Source organism: Pelophylax lessonae (genome assembly GCF_965119305.1).
Source record: "Pelophylax lessonae genome assembly, chromosome: 13".
Classification (NCBI taxonomy): domain Eukaryota; kingdom Metazoa; phylum Chordata; class Amphibia; order Anura; family Ranidae; genus Pelophylax; species Pelophylax lessonae.
The window spans coordinates 191,618,358-191,642,228 of record NC_138780.1 but is presented as its reverse complement, the minus strand read 5'-3'; the positions used below and the strand labels follow the sequence as shown (position 1 = coordinate 191,642,228).

Here is a 23,871-nt window from a genome sequence, read left to right as displayed (position 1 = left end):
CTATATTGTGACACATCCCCCGCAGCAGCCGGCAGGAGAGGGGAGGGAGGAAGCCGGCAGCACAGCGGGGGGGGGGGGGGGGGGTCATCAGGGGAGCACGCAGGGGCCCAGAGACAGCAGAACACAAGTTAACTGGATAGGAGGAGAGGCGGGGGCAGCAGACAGAGGAACCAATCTCCTCCATTTTCCTCCTGCAGCTACAGAAGGTAAAAGGAGGACAGTGATTTCTCTACTTGCTGTCCCCGCCTCTCCTCCTGTCTAGGTGCACAGGCCCCCTGGAGCATGGGGTCCGGTTGCAATTGCAACCCTTGTAGTTACGCCCCTGCTTCTGGGTTCTTCAGGGGTACATTGGCAGAATGCCTAAAAACTGCCCAAAAATTAAGCCAGCAGGTGGATCAAACCTGCCATTTTTGTACACTAAGCCACAGGTTTTAATTGTGCAGCATTACAGCCTTGGAGTTGCTGCTGGCGTTGTAAAAACTATTGATAAGGAGGACATTGGGTGCATGAGAACATTCTTGTTTTGCCCCTCGCTGTCAGCACTTTATCTGAATGAGGAAGAGAAACCAAGGGTGAAAAGAAATGAATACCAGTCAGTACTGGTGTGAAAAGACGTGTTTGCTTTGTATAAACTAACTGCCTCTAATGTTTGGCGTCCTAAATGTGTTAATGCTGCTGCAGTATGTAAAACTATATTAGTTTCGTTTTTTTTTTATATTTTAGAATGGGGTGCCTCGCAATTGTGCAGAATTTTTAAGGGCTCCTTTGTTTGCTTCAAAATCTGGCATTAGACACGCTTTTTTCAAGCACTTTGAATGCCAATCAAAGCACCTGTCACTAAATATAATGATCCCCCATGTCACTTTCTTGGTTCTTCAAAGTGTCTTCAAAGCCTCCATAGAAATTCATGACAACGCTTGTTAACAGCACCTGCAGCATTTGAGAGGCTTTTTTTTCCCGGCGTTGGCTTTTCTTTATTTTGAAAGTTTTGTAGGTATTAGATCCCAGGATGCACTGGGAAACCAACACGAAAGCCAGAAAGATGTCATCAGCAGTCAGTCCTGGCTCATGTGTATATATTCTGGAGGTGTCTGGTACAGACGTCGCATCTGGTGTGCAGTGTGGCGTAGCAGGAAGGTGAGTGGGGTCCGGACTGGTGTGGAGCAGCTAGCAGACAGAAATGTGGGAATGCTATAGCATAAAGGGAGAGGGGGCTGGAGAGATAGGAATGAGCGGCGGAGGATCAGCAGAGCTGGGGGACCAGAACAGGAGAAACTAGCAGATGTAAGATGGTGAGCAAGCATGAGAGCAATGTTGCGGGAGGTAAGTGGGGACTGAAGAGAGAGGAGGATCAGCAAACCAGAGAATCAGCAGAGATTTGGGTTACTACTGAGTGGGGAATCGGCAGAGCTGGTGGCTATTACGGAGTGGGGGGATTAGCAGAGCTGGCGGCTTCTACCGAGTGGGGGGATTGGCAGAGCCTGGCGGCTTCTACCGATTGGGGGGATTGGCAGAGCCTGGCGGCTTCTACCGAGTGGGGGGATTGGCAGAGCCTGGCGGCTTCTACCGAGTGGGGGGGATTGGCAGAGCCTGGCGGCTTCTACCGAGTGGGGGGGATTGGCAGAGCCTGGCTGCTTTTACCGAGTGGGGGGGATTGGCAGAGCCTGGCTGCTTCTACCGAGTGGGGGGGGGGGGATTGGCAGAGCCTGGCTGCTTCTACAGAGTGGGGGGGGGGATTGGCAGAGCCTGGCTGCTTCTACCAAGTGGGGGGGGATTGGCAGAGCCTGGCTGCTTCTACCGAGTGGGGGGAATCGGCAGAGCCTGGCGGCTTCTACCGAGTGGGGGGGGAATCGGCAGAGCCTGGCGGCTTCTACCGAGTGGGGGGGGAATCGGCAGAGCCTGGCGGCTTCTACCGAGTAGGGGGGGAATCAGCAGAGCTTAGGGTACTACTGAGCCAGAGGTACTAATCTGGGGATCTGCTGAACATGAATACTAATAATCTGGGGATATTACTGCGTTGGGGGGTACAACTAAGCTGGGGTTCCACTGAGCCCTATTTAAAACAAATCGAAAATCAACACACACCCAGCAATTGCCAAGCTTTAGTAAAGCTTCAAAAAAACATCACAAAGCATCAAAAATGCAACAAAAAAAGCATTGAAGCGGTAGGCGATTTTAATGTGCAAGTGTAAATGAGCCCCAAGGGTGGGATAAAAGTTTGGGAAATACTGTCCTACATGATAGGAAAAATAAAATTATAAGGCCATTATTCACAATGAACTCTAAACTGATGACCTGTAGAAGCTTTTTGAAATGTTAGAAAATTTAGGGTGCACAAAATTTTAAGACTTGACATATTTGGTATCTATCTGCTCAACATCAACCTCTTCTTTTAGATTTTACCCCCAAAAAATGGGTAATAAATTGCGTTTGTGTACTCTAAAATTATTTAACGCTTTCGAGCAAAAGGAAAGTGTTGCCAAATTGTAAAACAATGTTTCCATCTCTGTGCATGTGTTTCCATGTATCGGGAAAAGCGATGGCACACAATACACATGGGCATTTCCTATCCATAAAGCGTAATTTCAGTATTGGACGCAATGTGTGGTTTGTAATTGTACAGCCATCTCGGTGGAGATGCATTTGATGACCCAATCATTTATATTGGACTCTCCTGGCCAAGAATTTAGCCACCAGCCATACAGGCACCGTCTGGTATCTGCAGGTAGCCCTAAAAGTCGTGGTCTGTGATTGTACTGACAACACACCCTAGTGCCTGCTGGGAGTGTGTGGCCAATGACCTGGGCTCCTCTCCTGTGTACACTAAGCACTGTATCCCAGGCCTGACACTGCAAAGTGCAAAGGACTGCTTGCTAATCCCTAGACAAACAGAAATGAAATGTCATGTCCATGAGGCAATCTGGGATGAGAGCCTGATAATTCCCATAAGAATGAACCGCACCAATTACATGCTGGACTCTGGAGATGACTCATTTACTCAGTGTACCTGTCTACTCAACGCAACAGAGGAAGCCAAGCCCCAACATTCATGGATAATAGTTAGGTGATGCAGGTTTATGATCAAAAAGTGGCTTGAAGTGTATCTAAACCCAAGAACAAAAATGTTCATATACTGCAGATTACCTGTCCTTCGATGTGGTTGCTGCATGCATTTTCTTTTTTCAGGCTAAGAACATAATACAGAAAATTTTGGTGATCTTGCCAGAAATGCTGTGTCCTTCCTATGCGCTGAAGTGAAAACACAGACCATGCTATCTTTCTTCTGTAAGGCGCTAATCTCCCCACCCCATGTGGATTAGAGATGAAGAGGGGATGGTGTGTTTGAAGTGCAGTCTGGATGACCACAATGGCTCCTTGCATAGCAGCTATTTTCAACCAGGGTTCTGTGAAGCCCTAGGGGTCCACCAGAAGTTGATAGGGAAAACTCAAATTGTGGCTGATTAACCTCCCATATGATTGTGCCTGCATGATTTCCTGGACCCATGCCATCTGGCACAGCCAGTGACGTGACACCAATGATCTTTGTAGATGTATGAGGATGACCACAACCATAAGCAGCATGGTTTCTGATGACCACCAATATAAGCAGACTTTCTTCCCTCCTACCACCAATGAAAGGAGCATTCTTCTCACTGACCAATAATGTAAGGGGCATTCTTCTCACTGACCACCAATGTAATGGGCATTCTTCTCATTGACCACCAATGTAAGGGGCATTCTTCCCACTAACCACCAATGTAAAGGGTATTCTTCCCTGACCACCAATGTAAAGGGTATTCTTCCCTGACCACCAATGTAAAGGGCATTCTTCCCACTGACCATCAATGTAAGGGGCATTCTTCCCACTGACCAGCAATGTAAGGGGCATTTATCCCACTGACCACTAATGTAAGGGACATTGTTCCCACTGACCATCAATGTAAGGGGCATTCTTCCCACTGGCCATCAATGTAAGGGGCATTCTTCCCACTGGCCATTGATGTAAGGGGCATTCTTCTCACTGACCATCAATGTAAGGGGCATTCTTTCCACTGACCATCAATGTAAGGGGCATTCTTTCCACTGACCATTAATGTAAGGAGCATTCTCCTAAAAACTTGAAAATTATTTTCAAGGGCTCCCCCAAGGGTTAATAGGGTTGAGAAAAGCTAATCCATAGAAAAACATGCCAAACGTCCCAGGTTTGCCAGGACAGTCCCGCATCTTGCTTCTGTTGATGCGTTTTCAAGGGCTATGTCACGGGTTTACAGCATCAACCTTATTTGAGTTACTGCCCATGCACTTTAACTTGCAGGGACCAGGGTGATAAGTGTGTGATCCCTTCATACTTAGAGGTGGGGTCTGAGTGGGACCAACCCTTTAAAGTGAAATGTGATGGGGGACATCACCTTATTTAGAGGCAGGGTCTGGGTGGCACCAACCAGAAAGTGGATGTGATTGACTTGTACCTACCCAGAAGGTAGGTGGACAAAATGTAGACCATTAGTGGGGTTAAGTGTCCCAGGATACAGGACCATAATGTTGGGAAGTACGTAAGTAGGAAAAGGATTGTGACCATGCAGCATCCACAGTGGTATGCCTCCATCCCTAATAGGCATACAAACCCAACTAGAATGGTCATGGGACTTTTAAATGAGGCCGGTCACTCGTAAAACATAATAATACATAAAGTACATAATATTTTTATTATAAAATCATTGTAAACATTCTATAATCATAAAGTATATGATGACAATTTCGGTAGCTTTAAGAACATCAGAAAGAGCTGACATGTAAAATTCATGATTGATAAAAAGAATTAATGTTGAGCTGATACATAATACGTATAGATGCATGATTGATACAAAGTATCTTGACATCCTAAGACTCTATGCATTTCGTGGATCAATGTCCACTTCGTCAGGAGTGCGATACAAGAAAGTATAAGTCCGCCCAAGGAGCCAGCATCTAAAAGGAGGGATATAAGGGGCGAAGGACAAACGTCAATTCCGGGGCTGTGGCAGGAGAACCCATGGTCGGGAAGATAGGCAGAGGATAGGCCAGGTGTCCAAGGTGCAATCCATGCAATAGGAGCACACATATACAGTGCCGGGACAAGGTAACCTAGAGCCCAGGGTGAACATGCCAAACTGCGCCCCCCCCCCCCCCCCCCCCAAGATGTATGAGAATATGTGTCGGCAACCTTCACCCTCAAAAAAAATAGCACTAATCTGCATAAATTCCCCCTCCTCCCAGTACAAATCTGTTTCCCCTGCTGAAATTTCCCCCATTACAAATGACCCCCCCCAAAAAAAAAATCTACCCTCCAATTTCTTCTCCGAGTACACAAACTTCCCTCCCCTACTTTAAATCCCCACTCCCAGCACAAATTCCCCTCCCTCAAGTTTCTCCTTTAGTACATTCATCCCTACTAACACAAATCCCCCCCCCCTCAAAAAAAAATGTCCCCACCTAGCACAATTCTCCTCCCCCCCCCCCCCCCTCTACCGTACCACCTTTTGTAGCACAAAACCCCCTCCTAGCACAAATCATCTTCCTGCCCAATCCCCTTCCCGACACAAATCCCCTCCTACATCCTGCTGCCCCCCAAGTTCCCCCTCCCAACACAAATCCCCCCCCCCAAATCTCCTTGTTGCGCCCCCCCCCCACACCTCACGATACCACAGTGCACAGGGCAGCTACCCCTCCTGCCCACCCCCTGTCCCGGCCCTGCATATATAGCCCATACTGATGTGGATAGTGCCCTAAGGAATATATTCACAATGCTCCTCCAAGTGGCAAAAATAAAAAGAAAGGTCTCCAATCCGCCTTTGCTGGGTAGCCCTGAGACACCGGATGGGTCACCGCCAGCGTCAAGTATGTAAGTAGTGTCACCCTCAGACAGGAAGTGTGTTACTGGCAGGATCCCCGGGTGAAAACGAATGCGGCTACCACATTTAAGGATTGGTAAATTGCAATTCATGATAGTATTTGTTCCTGGGTTTAGATATTTTGATTTTTGTCCTTTAACATTTACAGCCTCCTCTCTATTGTTGTTTTTATTTAATTTTATTTTTATTCATTATTTAAGTCAGTTGACTTAATACCAAGTCTGATCCCTTGTTTTATCCGCTTAGCTCTCCTCGGTTATAGAATATTCCAGATGTGTCAATAATTTATCAGCGCTGTAATCAGAGACGGGGGCTGTATGTGGCTGGCGGACCCATCACCCAATTAGTGTAATTAATTAGTACATATAGCTGTCCCGCTGACCTCCTGTGACTCCGGGAATTATCACCCGGAGAACAAATCCTCTTATACTACATATTGATTTTTTCCTGCCTGATCGCCAGCGGATTAATTTATCAGCAGTGAGCCGCCGTCCGTCTGTCTGTGCAGGTGTATGGGATGTGGCAATGGATCTGACGGACAAATACTGCCTTTGTATCAGGAAACAGTTTATTAGGCGGTAGATATGAATTCCGAATTCCCGGAGCCTTGTTCTGTTCTGTCTGTGCAGGCTTCTGATTCATCCGTGGAACCCAATGGGAAGTCTTTAGATGCGTGTTGTTGCAGGATACACAGAGATCAATTCACTCTTTCAGCGTTTCCCAACCTTTGTTCAGTTGAGACACCCTTTAAAAATATATAAAACCTGAAGGCCCCCCCAACCAAAACTCTCGCATTTCGAAAACGCAAAAAAAAAAAGCACTGCAAACATGCTTCACATTTGCAGTGCCATTAATTGTTAAAGGCACCCCAATCACCATTTGTAGATGCATGGTGCCAAAACGCCCAATGCTCCATGCCCAAGAAGGAGCAGGACCTTCTTTGGCATGTTTGTCTGATGTGCAGAAATGCATAAAAATCGCCATTACTATGTTAAGTATAAATGGGGCTTTAATGAAATTTGCTTTCACATCAGAAGACCCTCTTCTCATCACAGGTTCTGCCTTCTCGCCAGAGATTCCCCCCCCCCTCTTTTCATATCGGAGACCTCATTCATGTCGGAGGTCCCCCTATCACACAAAAGGTCCCCCCCAATTATATCAGATGGGGCCCCCCCATCACATCAGAGGTTCCCTCCCATCACATTGAGGTTCCCCTATCACACACGAGGTCCCCCAATCATATCAGATGTCCCATCACATTGAGGTTGCCCCCCCATCAATCACATTGAGGTCGCCCCCTCCCACCAACTACATCGAGGTTGCCTTTCCTCCCTCCCCCCAATAATGTCGAGGTTGCCCCCCAATAATGTCGAGGTTGCCCCCAAATCACGTCAAGGTTGCCCCCAAATCACGTCAAGGTTGCCCCCAAATCACGTCGAGGTTGCCCCCAAATCATGTCGAGGTTGCCCCCAAATCATGTCGAGGTTGCCCCCCCAATCGCGTCGAGGTTGCCCCCCCAATCGCGTCGAGGTTGCCCCCCCAATCGCGTCGAGGTTGCCCCCCCCAATCGCGTCGAGGTTGCCCCCCCCAATCGCGTCGAGGTTGCCCCCCCCAATCACGTTGAGGTTGCCCCCCCCAATCACGTTGAGGTTGCCCCCCCCAATCACGTTGAGGTTGCCCCCCCAATCACATTGAGGTTGCCCCCCCCCAATCACGTCGAGGTTGCCCCCCCCAATCACGTCGAGGTTGCCCCCCCCCCAATCACGGCGAGGTTGCCCCCCCAATCACGGCGAGGTTGCCCCCCCAATATCACATAAAGGTTGCCCCCCCAATATCACATAAAGGTTGCCCCCCCAATATCACATAAAGGTTGCCCCCCCAAAATCACATAAAGGTTGCCCCCCCAAATCACATAAAGGTTGCCCCCCCAAATCACAAAGGTTGCCCCCCCAAATCACAAAGGTTGCCCCCCCAAATCACATTGAGGTTGCCCCCATATCAGAGATCCCCCTATCACATCAGACATTTGCCCCATCACACGAGGTTCCCCCAATCCTCTTAGGTGTCCCTCCATCACATTAAGGTTGACCCCATATCAGTGGTTCCCCCAGTCATATCTGATGTCCCTCCATCACATCAAGGTCGCCCCTCCCACCAACCACATCGAGGTTGCATTTCCTCCTCCCCCCCAATCGCATCAAGGTCGCCCCCCCAATCGCATCAAGGTTGCCTCCATATCAGAGGTCCCCCATTACTTATGACATTGATCCTATCACACCAGAAGTTCCCCCCTTTACACAACACAAGAAGTCCCCCCCATATAAGAAGTTGCCATCTATCTCAGAACAGGTAGGGTGGAGGAGGTGGACTTCTGCCCTCCCTTGCATGCCGTCTGCCTGGGATCAGCACAATGCAATGTCATGGTGCAAGTGGGGTGGCCGGCATACAGCATATTTTTTGAACACGGTAGTTGTGTGTTCAGGGCTGCTGTTAGAAATCATGGGGCACCATAGAGCCTACCTTTCATCCCCACCCCCCCTGAAAGTGACTGAGGACATAGATTTACTAGCCCCTTTCTCTACAGCTTAAGCTGCACAGATGAATGAATTGGAAGTGCTCTGAGTTTTCCTGCTTATTCACAAACTGAAGCATATTCAACACAGTTTACTATGGTTCAGTGTTTAATGGACACATGGGTGATTGGTACCGATCGCTCACTATGTTCATTCAGGGAAGGAAGGCGCCAGTAAATTACATCCCCCCTTTGTGCCCGCCTGCAGCACAGCTGAGGAGAAGAGGGAACCTGGCAGCTCTGCGCGGGAAAGAGCACATGGGGGGGGGGTGGGGACAGCAGATGGAAGGGGTGCATGTGCAAGAACCAATCCCCTTGCAGTGCAGCCAGAGGGAGGTAGAGGAGGAGACGCTGTCAGCGCTGCAGGGGGGAGGCAGAAGAGGATCAGTGTCTGCAATAAGACAGTACAGCCGGCCCTCCTGCTCAGCAGGTGCCCAGGCCCCCCTTTTTAACTGATGAGACCCGGGCCCAGTACAGGAGGGCTGGCTGTACTGCCTTATGTGTTATAGGGTGACCACATTCTTTCCCGTTCTCCCAACTATTGTTCTGCATAGTCAGCCTGTCACACGGGCCTCTGATGGAGACTAAATGGCCAATAATCAGGGAGGACTGGGCCAGGGAGCAGGGGGGCAATTGCCCCTTTGGCCGCTCTTATGTCCTGTAAAAAGGCTGCACCGCTTCTGCCACTGACATGACTAAAGGATTCCTGGTGAAGAGAAGTAAAAAGTCCACACCGCTGATACGGAGTGCGGGTTGAAGACAAGGACAGAGCGCAGGCCTCTCTCCACAGCATGGATAGTGTAAACTGTCTGAGCAGAGGCCGATTCCATGCTTCTCTGGAGATTCTCCTCCCCTGGCAGTCCCCAACTGAGCTGTCCCAGCTCCCCCCCCAACCGCCCCCTGCTGGCCAGGTTGGGAACCCAGATTGAGCCGGTGAGTAGAGAGTACCTGGAGCGGCGCTTGCTTCAGCCTGGAATGGGGGTCAGGAGGAAGACTGGAAGAGGGAGGGGGGCCGAGTCGCTGTACCATGGGCCTCTGGTTTGTGCTTGCCCCCTGGACTGAAAGTTGCCCGTCTGCCCCTGGTTCATGTATATAGGAAGTGGCTGCAAAGAGGATGCAAGAGATCAGCAGCTGAGAGGTAACAAAGGATGAAAACCTTTAAAAACAAACCTCAGTTTATGAATAAAATAAAAATGCGCAAAGCAAAGTAAATGTCATGGAGTTCTGGTTTACATTAGGTTGATGACCCGCCTGTGGTTTTTGGTTGTTCCTGGCAGCGTTTCGGCTCGTGGGGACATTCCGTGTCGCGGTGTTTATATAAAAGGGATCGGCCGGGGCCCGCGTCCTACTTCTGGAGTTTTAAAGGGCAAAAAGAAAGTTTCCGTTGATGTTGTTCAACAGGTTTCAGACAAAAGCTGCCAAGTCGGCATTGCATTACCTAATTGTAGGACTGGAGGAGAGATTATTAACCAGCTACTGTCATCCCTCCAATCACCTGGCAGGCTGACAAATTTACGATGTGTCGGTTAGAACGCGTCTCATTCATTAACATGTCACCTGTCAGGTGCGGCTCCGACCAGCGGAGGATCGACTTAAACTGCTTCTTTATGATCCAGAAATCATCTAAACTCCGACCATAAAAACTGAGAGCTGACACCTAGTGTCAGTGTATAGGTGTGTATCAGTGAAATGGATACAAACTGTCATTTTTGCAGCAGCTGGAGGATGTAGAGAAGTCATTGCATGGGTCCTTCAACACTCACTTGTCTTGCAAATTAGTGAAATGTATCGGCTTGCTTTGTTCCTGAAGTAGGATTACCCTGTGCTGTCTTCAATATTGATGCTTGTATAGTATAAATTATCCAAAACACTATCTTTTCTCCAGGGTGCAGTATATAAGATTATTCAGCATAAATGTTTGCTTTCCTTGGTTCCTCATCAACATGACCATTAATTGTTTGAATAAAGCTTTTCTATCTTCATTACAAACCTAATTTTACACCCAATCATGTCCTCACTGGGCCTCAGTACTTTTTTGCAATGCACTAGGTCTCTGTGCTTCTCTATGCCTCACTAGGTTGCTGTGCTTCTCTATGCCTCACTGGGTTGCTGTGCTTCTCTATGCCTCACTGGGTTGCTGTGCTTCTCTATGCCTCACTGGGTTGCTGTGCTTCCTCTGTGCATCCCTGGATCGCTGTGCTTCTCTATGCATCCCTGGATCGCTGTGGCCCCTCGGTGCATCGCTGGATCGCTGTGGCCCCTCGGTGCATCGCTGGATCGCTGTGGCCCCTCGGTGCATCGCTGGATCGCTGTGGCCCCGCGGTGCATCGCTGGATCCCGGTGCTGCCTCGGTGCGTCTCTAGCTCCCGGTGCTGCCTCGGTGCATCTCTGGCTCCCGGTGCTGCCTCGGTGCATCTCTGGCTCCCGGTGCTGCTTCGGTGCATCTCTGGCTCCCGGTGCTGCCTCGGTGCATCTCTGGCTCCCGGTGCTGCCTCGGTGCATCTCTGGCTCCCGGTGCTGCCTCTGTGCATCTCTGGCTCCCGGTGCTGCCTCGGTGCATCTCTAGCTCCCGGTGCTGCCTCGGTGCATCTCTGGCTCCCGGTGCTGCCTCGGTGCATCTCTGGCTCCCGGTGCTGCCTCGGTGCATCTCTGGCTCCCGGTGCTGCCTCGGTGCATCTCTGGCTCCCGGTGCTGCCTCTGTGCATCTCTGGCTCCCGGTGCTGCCTCTGTGCATCTCTGGCTCCCGGTGCTGCCTCGGTGCATCTCTGGCTCCCAGTGCTGCCTCGGTGCATCTCTGGCTCCCGGTGCTGCCTCGGTGCATCTCTGGCTCCCGGTGCTGCCTCGGTGCATCTCTGGCTCCCGGTGCTGCATCTCTGGCTCCCGGTGCTGCATCTCTGGCTCCCGGTGCTGCATCTCTGGCTCCCGGTGCTGCATCTCTGGCTCCCGGTGCTGCATCTCTGGCTCCCGGTGCTGCATCTCTGGCTCCCGGTGCTGCATCTCTGGCTCCCGGTGCTGCATCTCTGGCTCCCGGTGCTGCATCTCTGGCTTCCTCCCGGTGCTGCCTCGCTGCATCTCTGGCTTCCTCCCGGTGCTGCCTCGCTGCATCTCTGGCTCCCTCCCGGTGCTGCCTCGGTGCATCTCTGGCTCCCTCCCGGTGCAGCCTCGGTGCATCTCTGGCTCCCTCCCGGTGCTGCCTCGGTGCATCTCTGGCTCCCTCCCGGTGCTGCCTCGGTACATCTCTGGCTCCCTCCCGGTGCTGCCTCGGTGCATCTCTGGCTCCCTCCCGGTGCATCTCTGGCTCCCTCCCGGTGCTGCCTCGGTGCATCTCTGGCTCCCTCCCGGTGCTGCCTCGGTGCATCTCTGGCTCCCTCCCGGTGCTGCCTCGGTGCATCTCTGGCTCCCTCCCGGTGCTGCCTCGGTGCATCTCTGGCTCCCTCCCGGTGCTGCCTCGGTGCATCTCTGGCTCCCTCCCGGTGCTGCCTCGGTGCATCTCTGGCTCCCTCCCGGTGCTGCCTCGGTGCATCTCTGGCTCCCTCCCGGTGCTGCCTCGGTGCATCTCTGGCTCCCTCCCGGTGCTCCCTCGGTGCTTCTCTGGCTCTTTGGAGGAGTTATGCAATTATGAAAACACACTGACGGGTGGGTGTCAGTCTGGAGAACTGGGCGTTCCTAGGCAGGCTGTATTTGCATTGTAATGCCCACATGTGATGCTGGGCCTCCATGAAAGGACTAAAAGCCAATTAATAAAAGGGGTGGGGCCAGGGACAGTCACGCTAGGGAGGCAAGGACCAGATGATGCTGGACATATACAGTACCTTAGCCAGAAAATGAGGCAGGGCTCTATCTGACTTGCTGCAGCTTCTAATGCACATTGTGGGAAGCTCACAGTGTGCAGTGAAATCAGAGGAAGCTGTTTTCAGTCCAGAAGACGAGCCGGTACAACAGTGCAGGACTGGGGGGTCAGAATTAAAGTGAACCGGTCAGCTCAACTTTTCAAAATTCTGCGGAAAAGCCACCCACCACCTTTATTACCTGGAAAACCTCTCTGTGCCTCTCATTTTTACTCCTGGCCGGTTGGACTTTTCACACCTAAGGATAAGCCCCGCCTACTGCTGTCACCCTGTCTGAGAGCGCCTCGGGGTAGTGGCACTGAAGGACATATTTTATAAGTTCGGAATGGCTGGCCTGTCCTGGGAATTTTACAATTCTTTTTTATAGCAAAGTGTGAAATTCTGTAATGGCTTCCTATGGTCAGATTTAAAAAATATTTAAGTTTTTTCTTTAGGAAAACTTTTTTCCTTTCTATTTGAATGAATGAAGCTAAGGAATGAAAGTTTTGTATCTGAACTTTGGCTGGAGTATTGATTTCCCCCCTCCCCTCACCCCCCCCCCTGTGAATCAGATGGGGGGGGGGGGGTAGAGATGAGCTCATGCCATTCTCATTCTTCAGTTAAGTCTTTTCATACGCAGTGTGATTAGTGGACCCGTCTCCTCCCGGCCCATCGCCCTCTCCTTTTGTGTCCTCGCGCATCTGCGCAGCCTGTGTGACTAATTCCCTCCCGGGATGGAGAGGGGACTGGGGGGGGGGGGGGAATGCAGATCTCAATTTCAGTAGACAGTCAGGTGATTGCGTCACAGGGCTGCCATGTTGTCACCTTTGCTTTAACAGCCGAGGTCCGTTCAGTGACACATGGAGAAATTTTAAGTTTAGCCAAATTTGACACGAGACTCAGACCCCTCCAAATTTTCAGTGGTCCTGGTAGAGGTTTTAAATGGGGTCAGCAGATCCTATGTGATCACTCCCTAAAACTCACAATGCTGTTTTTGGTAGATACTTGAGAGTTAAACCACTCTTCTATCTATCAGGGACTCTATTGGTGAGATCTTGGTGCTGCTTTCCTTGGTCTGTACACCTGCTGTGCCCATTATGAGGGGTTTCCACCATCCCTGTGCTGAGTTCCTGGGTCTGTACACCTGCTGTGCCCATTATAAGGGGTTCCCACCATCCCTGTGCTGAGTTCCCAGGTCTGTACACCTGCTGTGCCCATTATGAGGGGTTCCCACTGTAGGGGAAACCTCAAAACTCATGGGTTTCAGTAACATTTTGACTGTTGAAGCCAGATTGAAAATTATATTTATTAGACAAACATGTAGGTAGACAGACATGTTTGGAGAGCAATTTAGTCACATTACATTCTGTTAGTTTGAAAACAATTGCTCTATCTTCCTAAGGACTTGTATTACAATGTATATGTTCTGAAGTGGGTGGCACCTAGCAAACTAAATTCTTTTGAAGTCCCATTTGAGTCTTTGGTGACATTCTTTGATATGTGCATGGTCATTCACATCATTTCCAAGGCTTGTTTGCTGAACAGGTCTTCAAAGGTCTAGATAGCAATCGAACAGCTAGAGGTGTAAATGGCTTTTGAAAACAGCTGTTATACAATATTACTTCTCACAACATATACAGCCAATATATCTGCTTAATCATAAATACATGTTTGCTAATCATAAATGTTTGATAAAATGGCTGCGTCCCTTTTCCCCATCACCCCTGTGCTTGAGTTCCTGGTTCTGTACACTGGCTGTCTCTTTTTTTATGGGGGCTTCCCACCAACCCCGTGCTGAGTTCCCGGGTCTGTACACCTGCTGTGTCCATTATGAGGGGTTCATTTTGTTTATTGAAAGATCTTACAAACAACAACTTTTCGCCCCTGTTCACATACACGCGACGCTACTTCGCACCGCGACCTCCGAGGTCGCGGTGCGAGCAGCGCGCCGCGACCTCGGAGTGGCCGCCACGGACTTCATAACATTAAAGTCTATGGCGGTCGCCTCCGGGTCGCCCCAAAGAAGCTATGGACCCTTTTTCTAAGTCGGAGCGACTTGTGTCGCTCCTATTAGAACGGGTCCGCAGCTTCCCTATGGAAGGCGACCTACAGCGACCTGTGAGGCGACCAGGTCGCCTCACAGGTCGCCTTAGTGTGAACGGGGGCATATACAATAAAACCATAATAAATAAATTAATAAATAACGTATTTACAAAATAATTGAATAGAACTATACAAAATTAAAAAACAAACAAGAACATAATAAATAAACCAAATTGCGCACAGCATAAACCCTATGAGAGAGCCAGACTAAGCCCCCGTTCACACTGGGGCGATCCAACTTCCCCAGGCGACCACAGAGGTCGAGGCGCGCTGCTCGCACCGCGACCTTGGAGCGACCGGCACGGACTTCATAACATTGAAGTCTATGCAGGTCGCTCCGGGTCGCCCCAAAGAAGCTCCGGACCCTTTTTCTAAGTCGGAGCGACTTGTGTCGCTCCTATTAGAACGGGTCCATAGCTTCTGTATGGGAGGCGACCTATCAGGCGACCAGGTCGCCTGACAGGTAGCCCCAGTGTGAACGGGGGCTAAGGAACATCACCGTCACCATGCATGTAGCCTTTTATAAAAAATATATTTTATCTGAAAATTAAGGGGAGTGAAACAAGGACAGAAAGAGAAAAGCTGCACACCCTGAGATCAACAGGCAGCAGCTAAAGAGTCCTGATATTCCTCCACGCCTTTATCCAGGCCTTCTGCTGCCACCTGCCTTTCTCAAGACCCCGAATCTTCCCAACCTCACCCTGAATGTCCTACACCACCACCTCGACAGGGAGGATTTTACTCCGTAAGGATACCTGGCACCGTGCACTCCACGTGATCAAATTTAAGGCCTGGGATTTAGAAGGGTTCACTCGTAAGCCAGATATCGCAGTGAACGCTTCCAGTTCCCTGAGTAAATTGGGGATGGATATCAGTGGGTAACGGACTACTAGACTAACTAAAAAAGTATTTCCAAATCCTAATCCCAGTGAGTCTGGAATGCCCCATACACCCACTCTGCATAACTCATAAGGGGGTGGAAGGGTACATTCAGAGCCCTCCCTACCCTCTTGTACACCTCTATATTAAAAGGGCACTGAAGCAGAAAATGATCCATGGACTCCACCACTCCTCCACACTCTATTCTTGGGCAGCCCTGATCACTCACAGATAGAAACTTCAGGTTACCCTTCACATATAGTTTTCCATGGAAAGCGAGCCAAACCTGAACTTCATTGGTATTCTCTCCAAATTAATCAAACGCAAACCCTCCCCCAAATCCAAAAAGACTACAGGGTTGATCATTCCTAGACCACCCTCCCGCCTAGGAAGATAAGTCGCACTCCTTTTGACAAGGTTTATTCTGTTTCCCCATAACAGCTGGAAGAAACCACTATAGATCCTGGTATAGAGAAAAACTGGCAAAACGCAAACAAAACTGACATACAGAAAAATTGGAAGCAGGTAACCCTTGATCAGATCAACCTTTACCCTAAGGAAAACTGCCAACCTTTCCAGCTCGCCACCTTGGCATTGGCATTCTCCAGCCTGTTCATCCAATTTGCATGACCATAGTCACCTGGGCCAAATTCAATGCCTAGAACTCTAATTTTTTGTTGGGGCTGCGGGAAGTCATCTGGGAGAACAAAGCTCTCACCTTCCACGCCCATCCAGAAAGCTTCACACTTGTCCTGGTTGACCTTTGAACCTAATGCTTCTGTATACTGCCTTATCACCGAGACCATCTCCTGCGTCTCCCCCAGTCCCAGAGACAAAAACAAATGTCATCAGCATAAGCCACAACCTTCAAAGGAGGCTCACCAGCGATGACCAAAGGTACCCCACACAATGGACCACTCTCTAGCCTTCTAATGAAGGGGTAGATTGCAAACGCATATAGCAGAGAGCTTAAAGGACACCCCTGACGCACACCTGAGCCACGAGGGGTTCCCACCATCCCTGACCTGAGATCTTAAGGCATTTTTACATCTGCAGCTTTCACTGAAATATTCCCTGGTGATCTGCCATGTTCAGGCTCTTCCTTAGGGTGACCACTCTCTCCCTTTCTGCCAATTGTGCTCCTGGGCCACCCAGAAAAGCTATGAGCTTTAAGGATCCTTTGGAGTGGGCGGATGGTGGTTTGCTGCAATTTATAAGTTATGTAGCAATTTGTCAAACTAATATTATTCATGTCACAACAATGTAACAAGTGATGAGATCACCCCATGTTGTGTGCCGCTTGTTTCTCTTTTGGTACATGTCAGATGCATATAAATGTCATTTTGGTCTTTTAAGCTTTGTGGCTGTGTCTGGTAGACGTGGAGGATCTCTGTCAGGTATTATTGGGACCGCAGATTTATTTTATACGTTCCGTGCGGCTTTATGTTTAGACAGAACGTGTCTCACGGCCTGTCAGTTTTGCTGCAGCTGAAGTTGCCATATTGTGACAATCGCTAAGGCTCCATTTAAGATGTGCAGCAAAATTGCTGTGCCTCTGAAAGGCAATCTGCATTCGGTTAATTTTTCAGAGGCATTTGTCAGGTGGCGATTCAGTGCCTCAACGCCTCTTTTTACCTGGTAAATGCAGGGCCAACGCATTAAAATCGTGTGCATTTGCTGCACATCACCATTTGCTTGAACTACCACCTCCAGCTGAGACCGGAGCGATCATTTTTTACCACAGGCACAAAGCCAAGCATCTCCATCCACTGCCTTTGCAGCTTAAAGGGGGTGGTCAGGGGTTGGAAAGGGGAGCCTAAAAATGGGTTAAGTGTGAGCCTAGGGGTGTTTTCTAACTGTGGGGGGAGGGGCTTGTGAAATGATCATAGAGATCATAGCTCTGTGATCATTTCACAACAGCTGCCCGTCTTTTTCTCTCTCAGCGGGGAGCGATTTGCGGGTGGCTGGGGACATTAGCAGGCCCCGTGCATCGGCATTCCCGCTGCCTAGTGGGGGCAGGAGCACGCGACCAACGTAGGGCTACGTCAGTTCTCACAGGAGAGGCAGTCCTATTGTGGTTAATAAGTTATGAGAATGTACTTAATACTTTGGCTGCAGTTTGAACTGTTCATTTCTATACTTTGTTTTTTAAAGAAACTTTGAGGTTGATCTACTGATGGCATCTAAACTGTGCACTTTGCAAGCGCAATTGCACTCTGCACAGGCGTTTGCTCCAGAGCTTTGTAAATGGGGTGAAGCTTCACTTTGCAGAGAATACCCAATCACATGCATGGATAATTAAAGAAAACAAAAAAACAGCATTTTTGCTTGCAGGTGATTGGATGATGGAAGTGAGGAGAGCTTCCCTTTTATTTACGAAGTTCTGGGGCAACTGCACTTGCCAAGGTGCACAGTCTATTTACCTTCAGTAAATCAACCCCACTGTTGATATAATTTACCCATGAGACTGGTTTACATTTATTTTTAAAAGGTTAACGCCATAACTAGCCAACCAATTGGCTCTGTATAACCAGGGGAGGGAGAGGTTCCTCAGACTCCCATGTAGAGGCAAACAGACTGTGCACTTTGCAAAATGCAGTTATTCCAGAGCTTAGTAAATGAGCAGAAGCTCTGCTGCCTTCCTTCAGACAATCATGTGCAAGCTAAAATGCTGTTTTTTTTCTTTCTTTCTTTTCTTTTCCTTGCATGTGATTGGGAATTCTGTGCAAAGTGAAGCTTTACCTCATTTACTAAGCTCTGATGCAACTACACTTGCAGTCTGTGCACAGTCTATTTGCCTTTAATAAATCAACCCCATAGTCTTGTGTAATTACGTTTTTAAATAATTTTTAAATAATTTTGTAGTGTTGTAATTTTATATTCAGCTTTAAATATAAATTATATATATATATATTTTTTTTTTTTTTATATATATCTTTGCTTTCCTAAAAAAAAAAAAAAAAAAAAAGTTAGGTTTAGCCTGATTAACAAGTCAAAAACTTGTTTTTAATTCAGAGTTTTTGTCTCCACTCAGGAAGTCCTCCAGCAGCTGATTGTGATGAGTTTGCCAAATGTTCTGTTAATCGGCAAAGACCCACTTACTGGTAAGTGTCCAGATATCACCAGTAACACCGTCCCATAACCCCTCACAGTTCCCATTGTGGTATATTTATTACTATTATACACACACTGAGAACAGCGGTCTTATCTCACCCAGGGAAAAGCATGGAAGAACTGAAGAAGATTCTCCTGCTGATGCTGGGCTGTGCGGTGCAGGTAAGTGTCCCCCCCCCCCCCCTATGCTGACATTATTTGTAAGAGCCAACATACTCTTCTGACATTACTGTCACATTAAAGTTTAATGGGGTCTGACAATACTTTGGTTATTATGGGATGAGAGAGGGAGGATCGCAGTTTACAATTGGCATGTTAGAGCACAGCGCTGCCATAGCCTGCGGTATGCTGGGAGATCTCTTCTGTCAAGGTCAATCATTAATCACAATTAGGAACAATAAAGAGATTAAAAAAAACGTTACAGATGGAGTGCAACTGCTGACATACCTCACCTGGATCATCCCCCATTCCTGTGTGCTGCACAACTAGTTACATTGTACTCTGATAATTTGTGTGCAAATTAATGTGAAAAACAACCCCCCCCTTTCCTTCTCTCTCTGCCCCCTTTCCTTCTCTCTCTGCCCCCTTTCCTTCTCTCTCTGCCCCCTTTCCTTCTCTCTCTGCCCCCTTTCCTTCTCTCTCTGCCCCCTTTCCTTCTCTCTCTGCCCCATTTCCTTCTCTCTCTGCCCCCTTTCCTTCTCTCTCTGCCCCCTTTCCTTCTCTCTCTGCCCCCTCTCCTTCTCTCTCTGCCCCCTCTCCTTCTCTCTGTGCTCCCTCTCCTTCTCTCTGTGCTCCCTCTCCTTCTCTCTGTGCTCCCTCTCCTTCTCTCTGTGCCCCCTCTCCTTCTCTCTGTGCCCCCTCTCCTTCTCTCTGTGCTCCCTCTCCTTCTCTGTGCTCCCTCTCCTTCTCTCTGTGCTCCCTCTCCTTCTCTCTGTGCTCCCTCTCCTTCTCTCTGTGCTCCCTCTCCTTCTCTCTGTGCTCCCTCTCCTTCTCGCTCTGCCTCCTCTCCTTCTCGCTCTGCCCCCTTTCCTTCTCGCTCTGCCCCCTTTCCTTCTCTCTCTGCCCCTTTCCTTCTCTCTCTGCCCCCTCTCCTTCTCTCTGTGCTCCCCTCTTCTCGCTCTGCCCCCCTCTCCTTCTCTCTCTGCCCCCCTCTCCTTCTCTCTCTGCCCCCCTCTCCTTCTCTCTCTGCCCCCCTCTCCTTCTCTCTCTGCCCCCTTTCCTTCTCTCTCTGCCCCCCTTTCCTTTTCTCTCTCTGCCCCCCTTTCCTTTTCTCTCTCTGCCCCCCTTTCCTTTTCTCTCTCTCTGCCCCCCCCTTTCCTTTTCTCTCACTCTGCCCCCCCTTTCCTTTTCTCTCTCTCTGCCCCCCCTTTCCTTTTCTCTCTCTCTGCCCCCCCCTTTCCTTTTCTCTCTCTCTGCCCCCCCCTTTCCTTTTCTCTCTCTCTGCCCCCCCCTTTCCTTTTCTCTCTCTCTCTGCCCCCCCCCTTTCCTTTTCTCTCTCTCTGCCCCCCCTTTCCTTTTCTCTCTCTCTCTCTGCCCCCCTTTCCTTTTCTCTCTCTCTCTGCCCCCCCCTTTCCTTTTCTCTCTCTCTGCCCCCCCCTTTCCTTTTCTCTCTCTCTGCCCCCCCCCTTTCCTTTTCTCTCTCTCTGCCCCCCCCCCCATTTCCTTTTCTCTCTCTGCCCCCCCCTTTCCTTTTCTCTCTCTCTGCCCCCCCCTTTCCTTTTCTCTCTCTCTGCCCCCCCTTTCCTTTTCTCTCTCTCTCTCTGCCCCCCCTTTCCTTTTCTCTCTCTCTCTCTCTCTCTCTGCCCCCCCCCCTTTCCTTTTCTCTCTCTCTCTCTGCCCCCCCTTTCCTTCTCTCTCTCTCTCTCTCTCTCTCTCTCTCTCTCTGCCCCCCCTTTCCTTCTCTCTCTCTCTCTCTCTCTCTCTCTGCCCCCCCTTTCCTTCTCTCTCTCTCTGCCCCCCCTTTCCTTCTCTGCCCCCTATCTCTTCTCCCTTCTCGGCCCCCCTCCCTTCTCAGCCCCCCATCTCTTCTCCCTTCTCTGTCCCCTGTCTCTGCTCCCTCGCTCTTCCTCGTCCCCCTTCCCCCTCTCCTCTTCTTCCTTCTCCTTCTTTGTCCCCCTCTTGAACCTATTGCCGCCTCCTATCACCCCCACTCTCTTCTTCCTTCTCTGTCCCCCTCTCTTCTCCCTCTTCCCTCCATCTTTCCCCCCTCCCCCTCCCTTCCTTCCTTCCTTGCGCCCTTCCTTCCTTCCCCCTCTTTTCTCTCTCTCTCTCTCTCTCTCTCTCTCTCTCTCTTTCTTATCTTCGTTACATAGAGGGGGGTGATGCTTTGTAGTTTACAGAAGCTAGAAAGATAGGAAAGCTGATTACATTATCGAAGTACTCAGTTCAGTCCTCAGAAAGCTGCAAGAACCACAGATTTCTGATGGAATCAACACACATGTATGTTCTGTAGTTGCTGAAAATGTATTTGGCCTTAATGAAAACAAATGCAGCAATCAAATCCAAGTTATGCTAAGCTGCAATACCTTTTTTTTTTTTTTTTTGGAGTTCAGTTATACCTCAAGAGTTATCTGGCTCATCAGAAAACATTTTACACTAGTGGGGCCTTAGCCTAGTATAGGTCATTCCCGGGGTAACTATCACTCTACATAAATGCAGTTTTTCTAACTGTCCTTTCCCTGGAAGGTTCTTATTGTTTAATTTCCCCCCTCCAGTGTGACAGAAAGGAGGAATACATTGAGCGGATCAAACAGCTGGACATCGAAACGCAGGCGGGAATTGTGGCACACATTCAGGAGGTAATTCTCTGACTTTATTACACAGTCAGCAAACCAGACCCAAAAAAGGCAAACCAGACCCAACTAAGCTGAGTTCACCAACATCCCGTGTATGCTGGGACTTTTAGTCCTTTAATGCCTTGGGGCTCACAGACAGCTGGAACACCGTGCCTTAGAACCCCTTTATGTCCCTTTCACGCTTGTGGGACTTGTCCTGCGATTTTGGACTGCAAAGTCGCCTGACAATTTCTACTCCATGATTTCCAATGAGTACCGTTCATATCTGTGCAACTTCAAGTTGCAACAACTTCAAAGTAGTCCCTGAATTACTTTGGTCTGACATTGATTCATTTTGAGGTCCATAAACATAGGCATTGCTTCAAGTCCAGTCAAAATTGCGACTTTTAGTTTATACAAGTGTGAAAGGGGCCTACAATAAAATAAAAAATTCTGATGTCAAATTTCTACATTTTACTGCAAGAAAATAATTATTTAAAAATATTTATATTTAGTATTTCAAAATTGTAAGTAAAAATGGCATTCATTAATGAATAGGATTAATATTATTGTAGGGTGTTCATATACTGTATATACTCGAGCATAAGCCAAGTTTTTCAGCATTTTTTCATGCTGAAAAAGCCCCCCCTCGGCTTATACTCGAGTCACAGTCTTACTTACCTTTTCCCCAGTCAGTGCGCACGCACTGCCGCCGCTCGGGAAAGTCCGTACACGTTCAGCTATTCCAGGGCAGACGGCGCATGCGCAGTGACGTGTTGGCGCCAGGCGTCGCAATTTTTAAATGTAAGGCGGAAAGGTAAGTGAGACTCCTCCGCAGCCCCTGCGTCTCCTCAGGAGAGGCAGGGCTGCTGGCATGGTACAGGAGATTCTCCTGTACCATGCCTGCAGCACTGCATCTACTGTACCATGCTTGTACCATCTGTGCCATATCTGTGCCATGCCTGTACCATCTGTGTCATGCCTGTACCATCTGTGCCATATCTGTGTCATGTCTGTACCATCTGTGCCATATCTGTGTCATGTCTGTACCATCTGTGCCATGCCTGTACTATCTGTGCCATGCCTGTACCATGCCTGAACCATTTGGGCCATGCCTGTACCATATCTGTGTCATGCCTGTACCATATCTGTGTCATGCCTGTACCATATCTGTGTCATGCCTGTACCATATCTGTGTCATGCCTGTACCATCTGTGCCATATCTGTGCCATGCCTGTACCATCTGTGCCATGCCTGAACCATCTGTGCCATGCCTGTACCATCGCCTGTACCATACCTGAACCATCTCCTGTACCATATCCGCAGCCCCTGTTTTGGGTCTCGTGGTGGTCCAGTTGGGTCCAGTAGCTGCTGCATTTCCCACCCTAGGCTTATCTAGTCAATACGTTTTCCCAGTTTTTTGTGGTAAAATTAGGTGCCTCAGCTTATATTCGGGTCGGCTTATACTCGAGTATATACAGTATTTGCACTGCAGCTCGGCATGTTTAAATAGCATGTTGCGTTTTTGTGGTAATGCTCCTTTAGGTTACCTTTTTAGATGTACAATTAGATTGCAGCACCTATGAAAAGCGATTCGCGTGCGGCTCCTACTGCCGAAGAAATGTGACAGTGATTGAGCCAAAGCTGAAATATCCCCCTTTAATTTGGTGTATGCAGTGCTCTGATTATTTACTTTCTTTCTCAGGTGACACACAACCATGAGAACGTTTTTGACCTGCAGTGGCTGGATTTACCAGACATGGCGCCGGAGGAGCTGGACTCTCTGTCGCGGAACATGGCCGTCCATCTGAAGAGGCTTCTGGATGAGAGAGACGACTGCAGAGAGGTAAGTCTACAGTAGGGGTCTCCAAACTTTGTAAGCTAAGAGCCAGATTACTGCCCTTCAGATTTTAGGGGGGCCGTACTGTAGCCAGTAGGAATAGAAAATGCCTCAGGCTTGGCTGTCAGCGGGAGTAGGAAAAAACATGAGGCCTGTGGTCAGTGGCAGGAATAGTGCCCCATCATTAATGTCAGTGGAAAGAATAGTACCCAAATGTTGGTGTCAGTGTAAATGATGGAACAAAATTTGTTTCTTTAGCCTACTTATACCATGCAACGCATGATGCGGAGCCATGGCAGGCAGTGTGCAGGGCCACCCCCAGCATTTGTGAGGGGGGCAGAAGTTTCCCTGTGTCCAGATCTTCTCTTCCTCCCATCCTCTAACATTTGCTGGATGTGCAAGAGCAGGGTTTTGATACCAAGAAGGAATCAATAATGAGGGGGACTTGGTGAGGGGAAGGGGGGGTGGGATTCTGATGTGATGGGGAATCTCATGTATGGGGGGCTTTGATGTCAGGATGGTGTTTTTAATGTGATGAGAGGATGGGGTATCTTTGATGTGATGGGGGGGGGGGGGGGCTCTGATGTGATGATGGGGGGGGGGGGGCTCTGATGTGATGATGGGGGGGGGGGGGATCTGATGTGATGATGGGGGGATCTGATGTGATGATGGGGGGGATCTGATGTGATGATGGGGGGATCTGATGTGATGATGGGGGGGATCTGATGTGATGATGGGGGGGCTCTGATGTGATGATGGGGGGGGGCTCTGATGTGATGATGGGGGGGGGGGGGATCTGATGTGATGATGGGGGGATCTGATGTGATGATGGGGGGGATCTGATGTGATGATGGGGGGGATCTGATGTGAT

The 23,871-nt window shown here is 49.2% G+C and overlaps 1 protein-coding gene across 2 annotated transcripts in view; it reads left to right on the top strand.

The window, feature by feature from the left end:
* Nucleotides 1-23,871, top strand: part of CCDC88C (coiled-coil domain containing 88C) — a 197,499-nt gene that overhangs the window by 79,225 nt on the left and 94,403 nt on the right. For both annotated transcript variants that reach the window (XM_082275437.1, XM_082275436.1), the window contains exons 4-7: nt 18,307-18,376; nt 18,490-18,548; nt 21,101-21,184; nt 22,866-23,006. In XM_082275437.1, the coding sequence (XP_082131563.1) occupies nt 18,307-18,376; nt 18,490-18,548; nt 21,101-21,184; nt 22,866-23,006 (354 nt within the window). The remainder of the gene's footprint in view (nt 1-18,306; nt 18,377-18,489; nt 18,549-21,100; nt 21,185-22,865; nt 23,007-23,871) is intronic.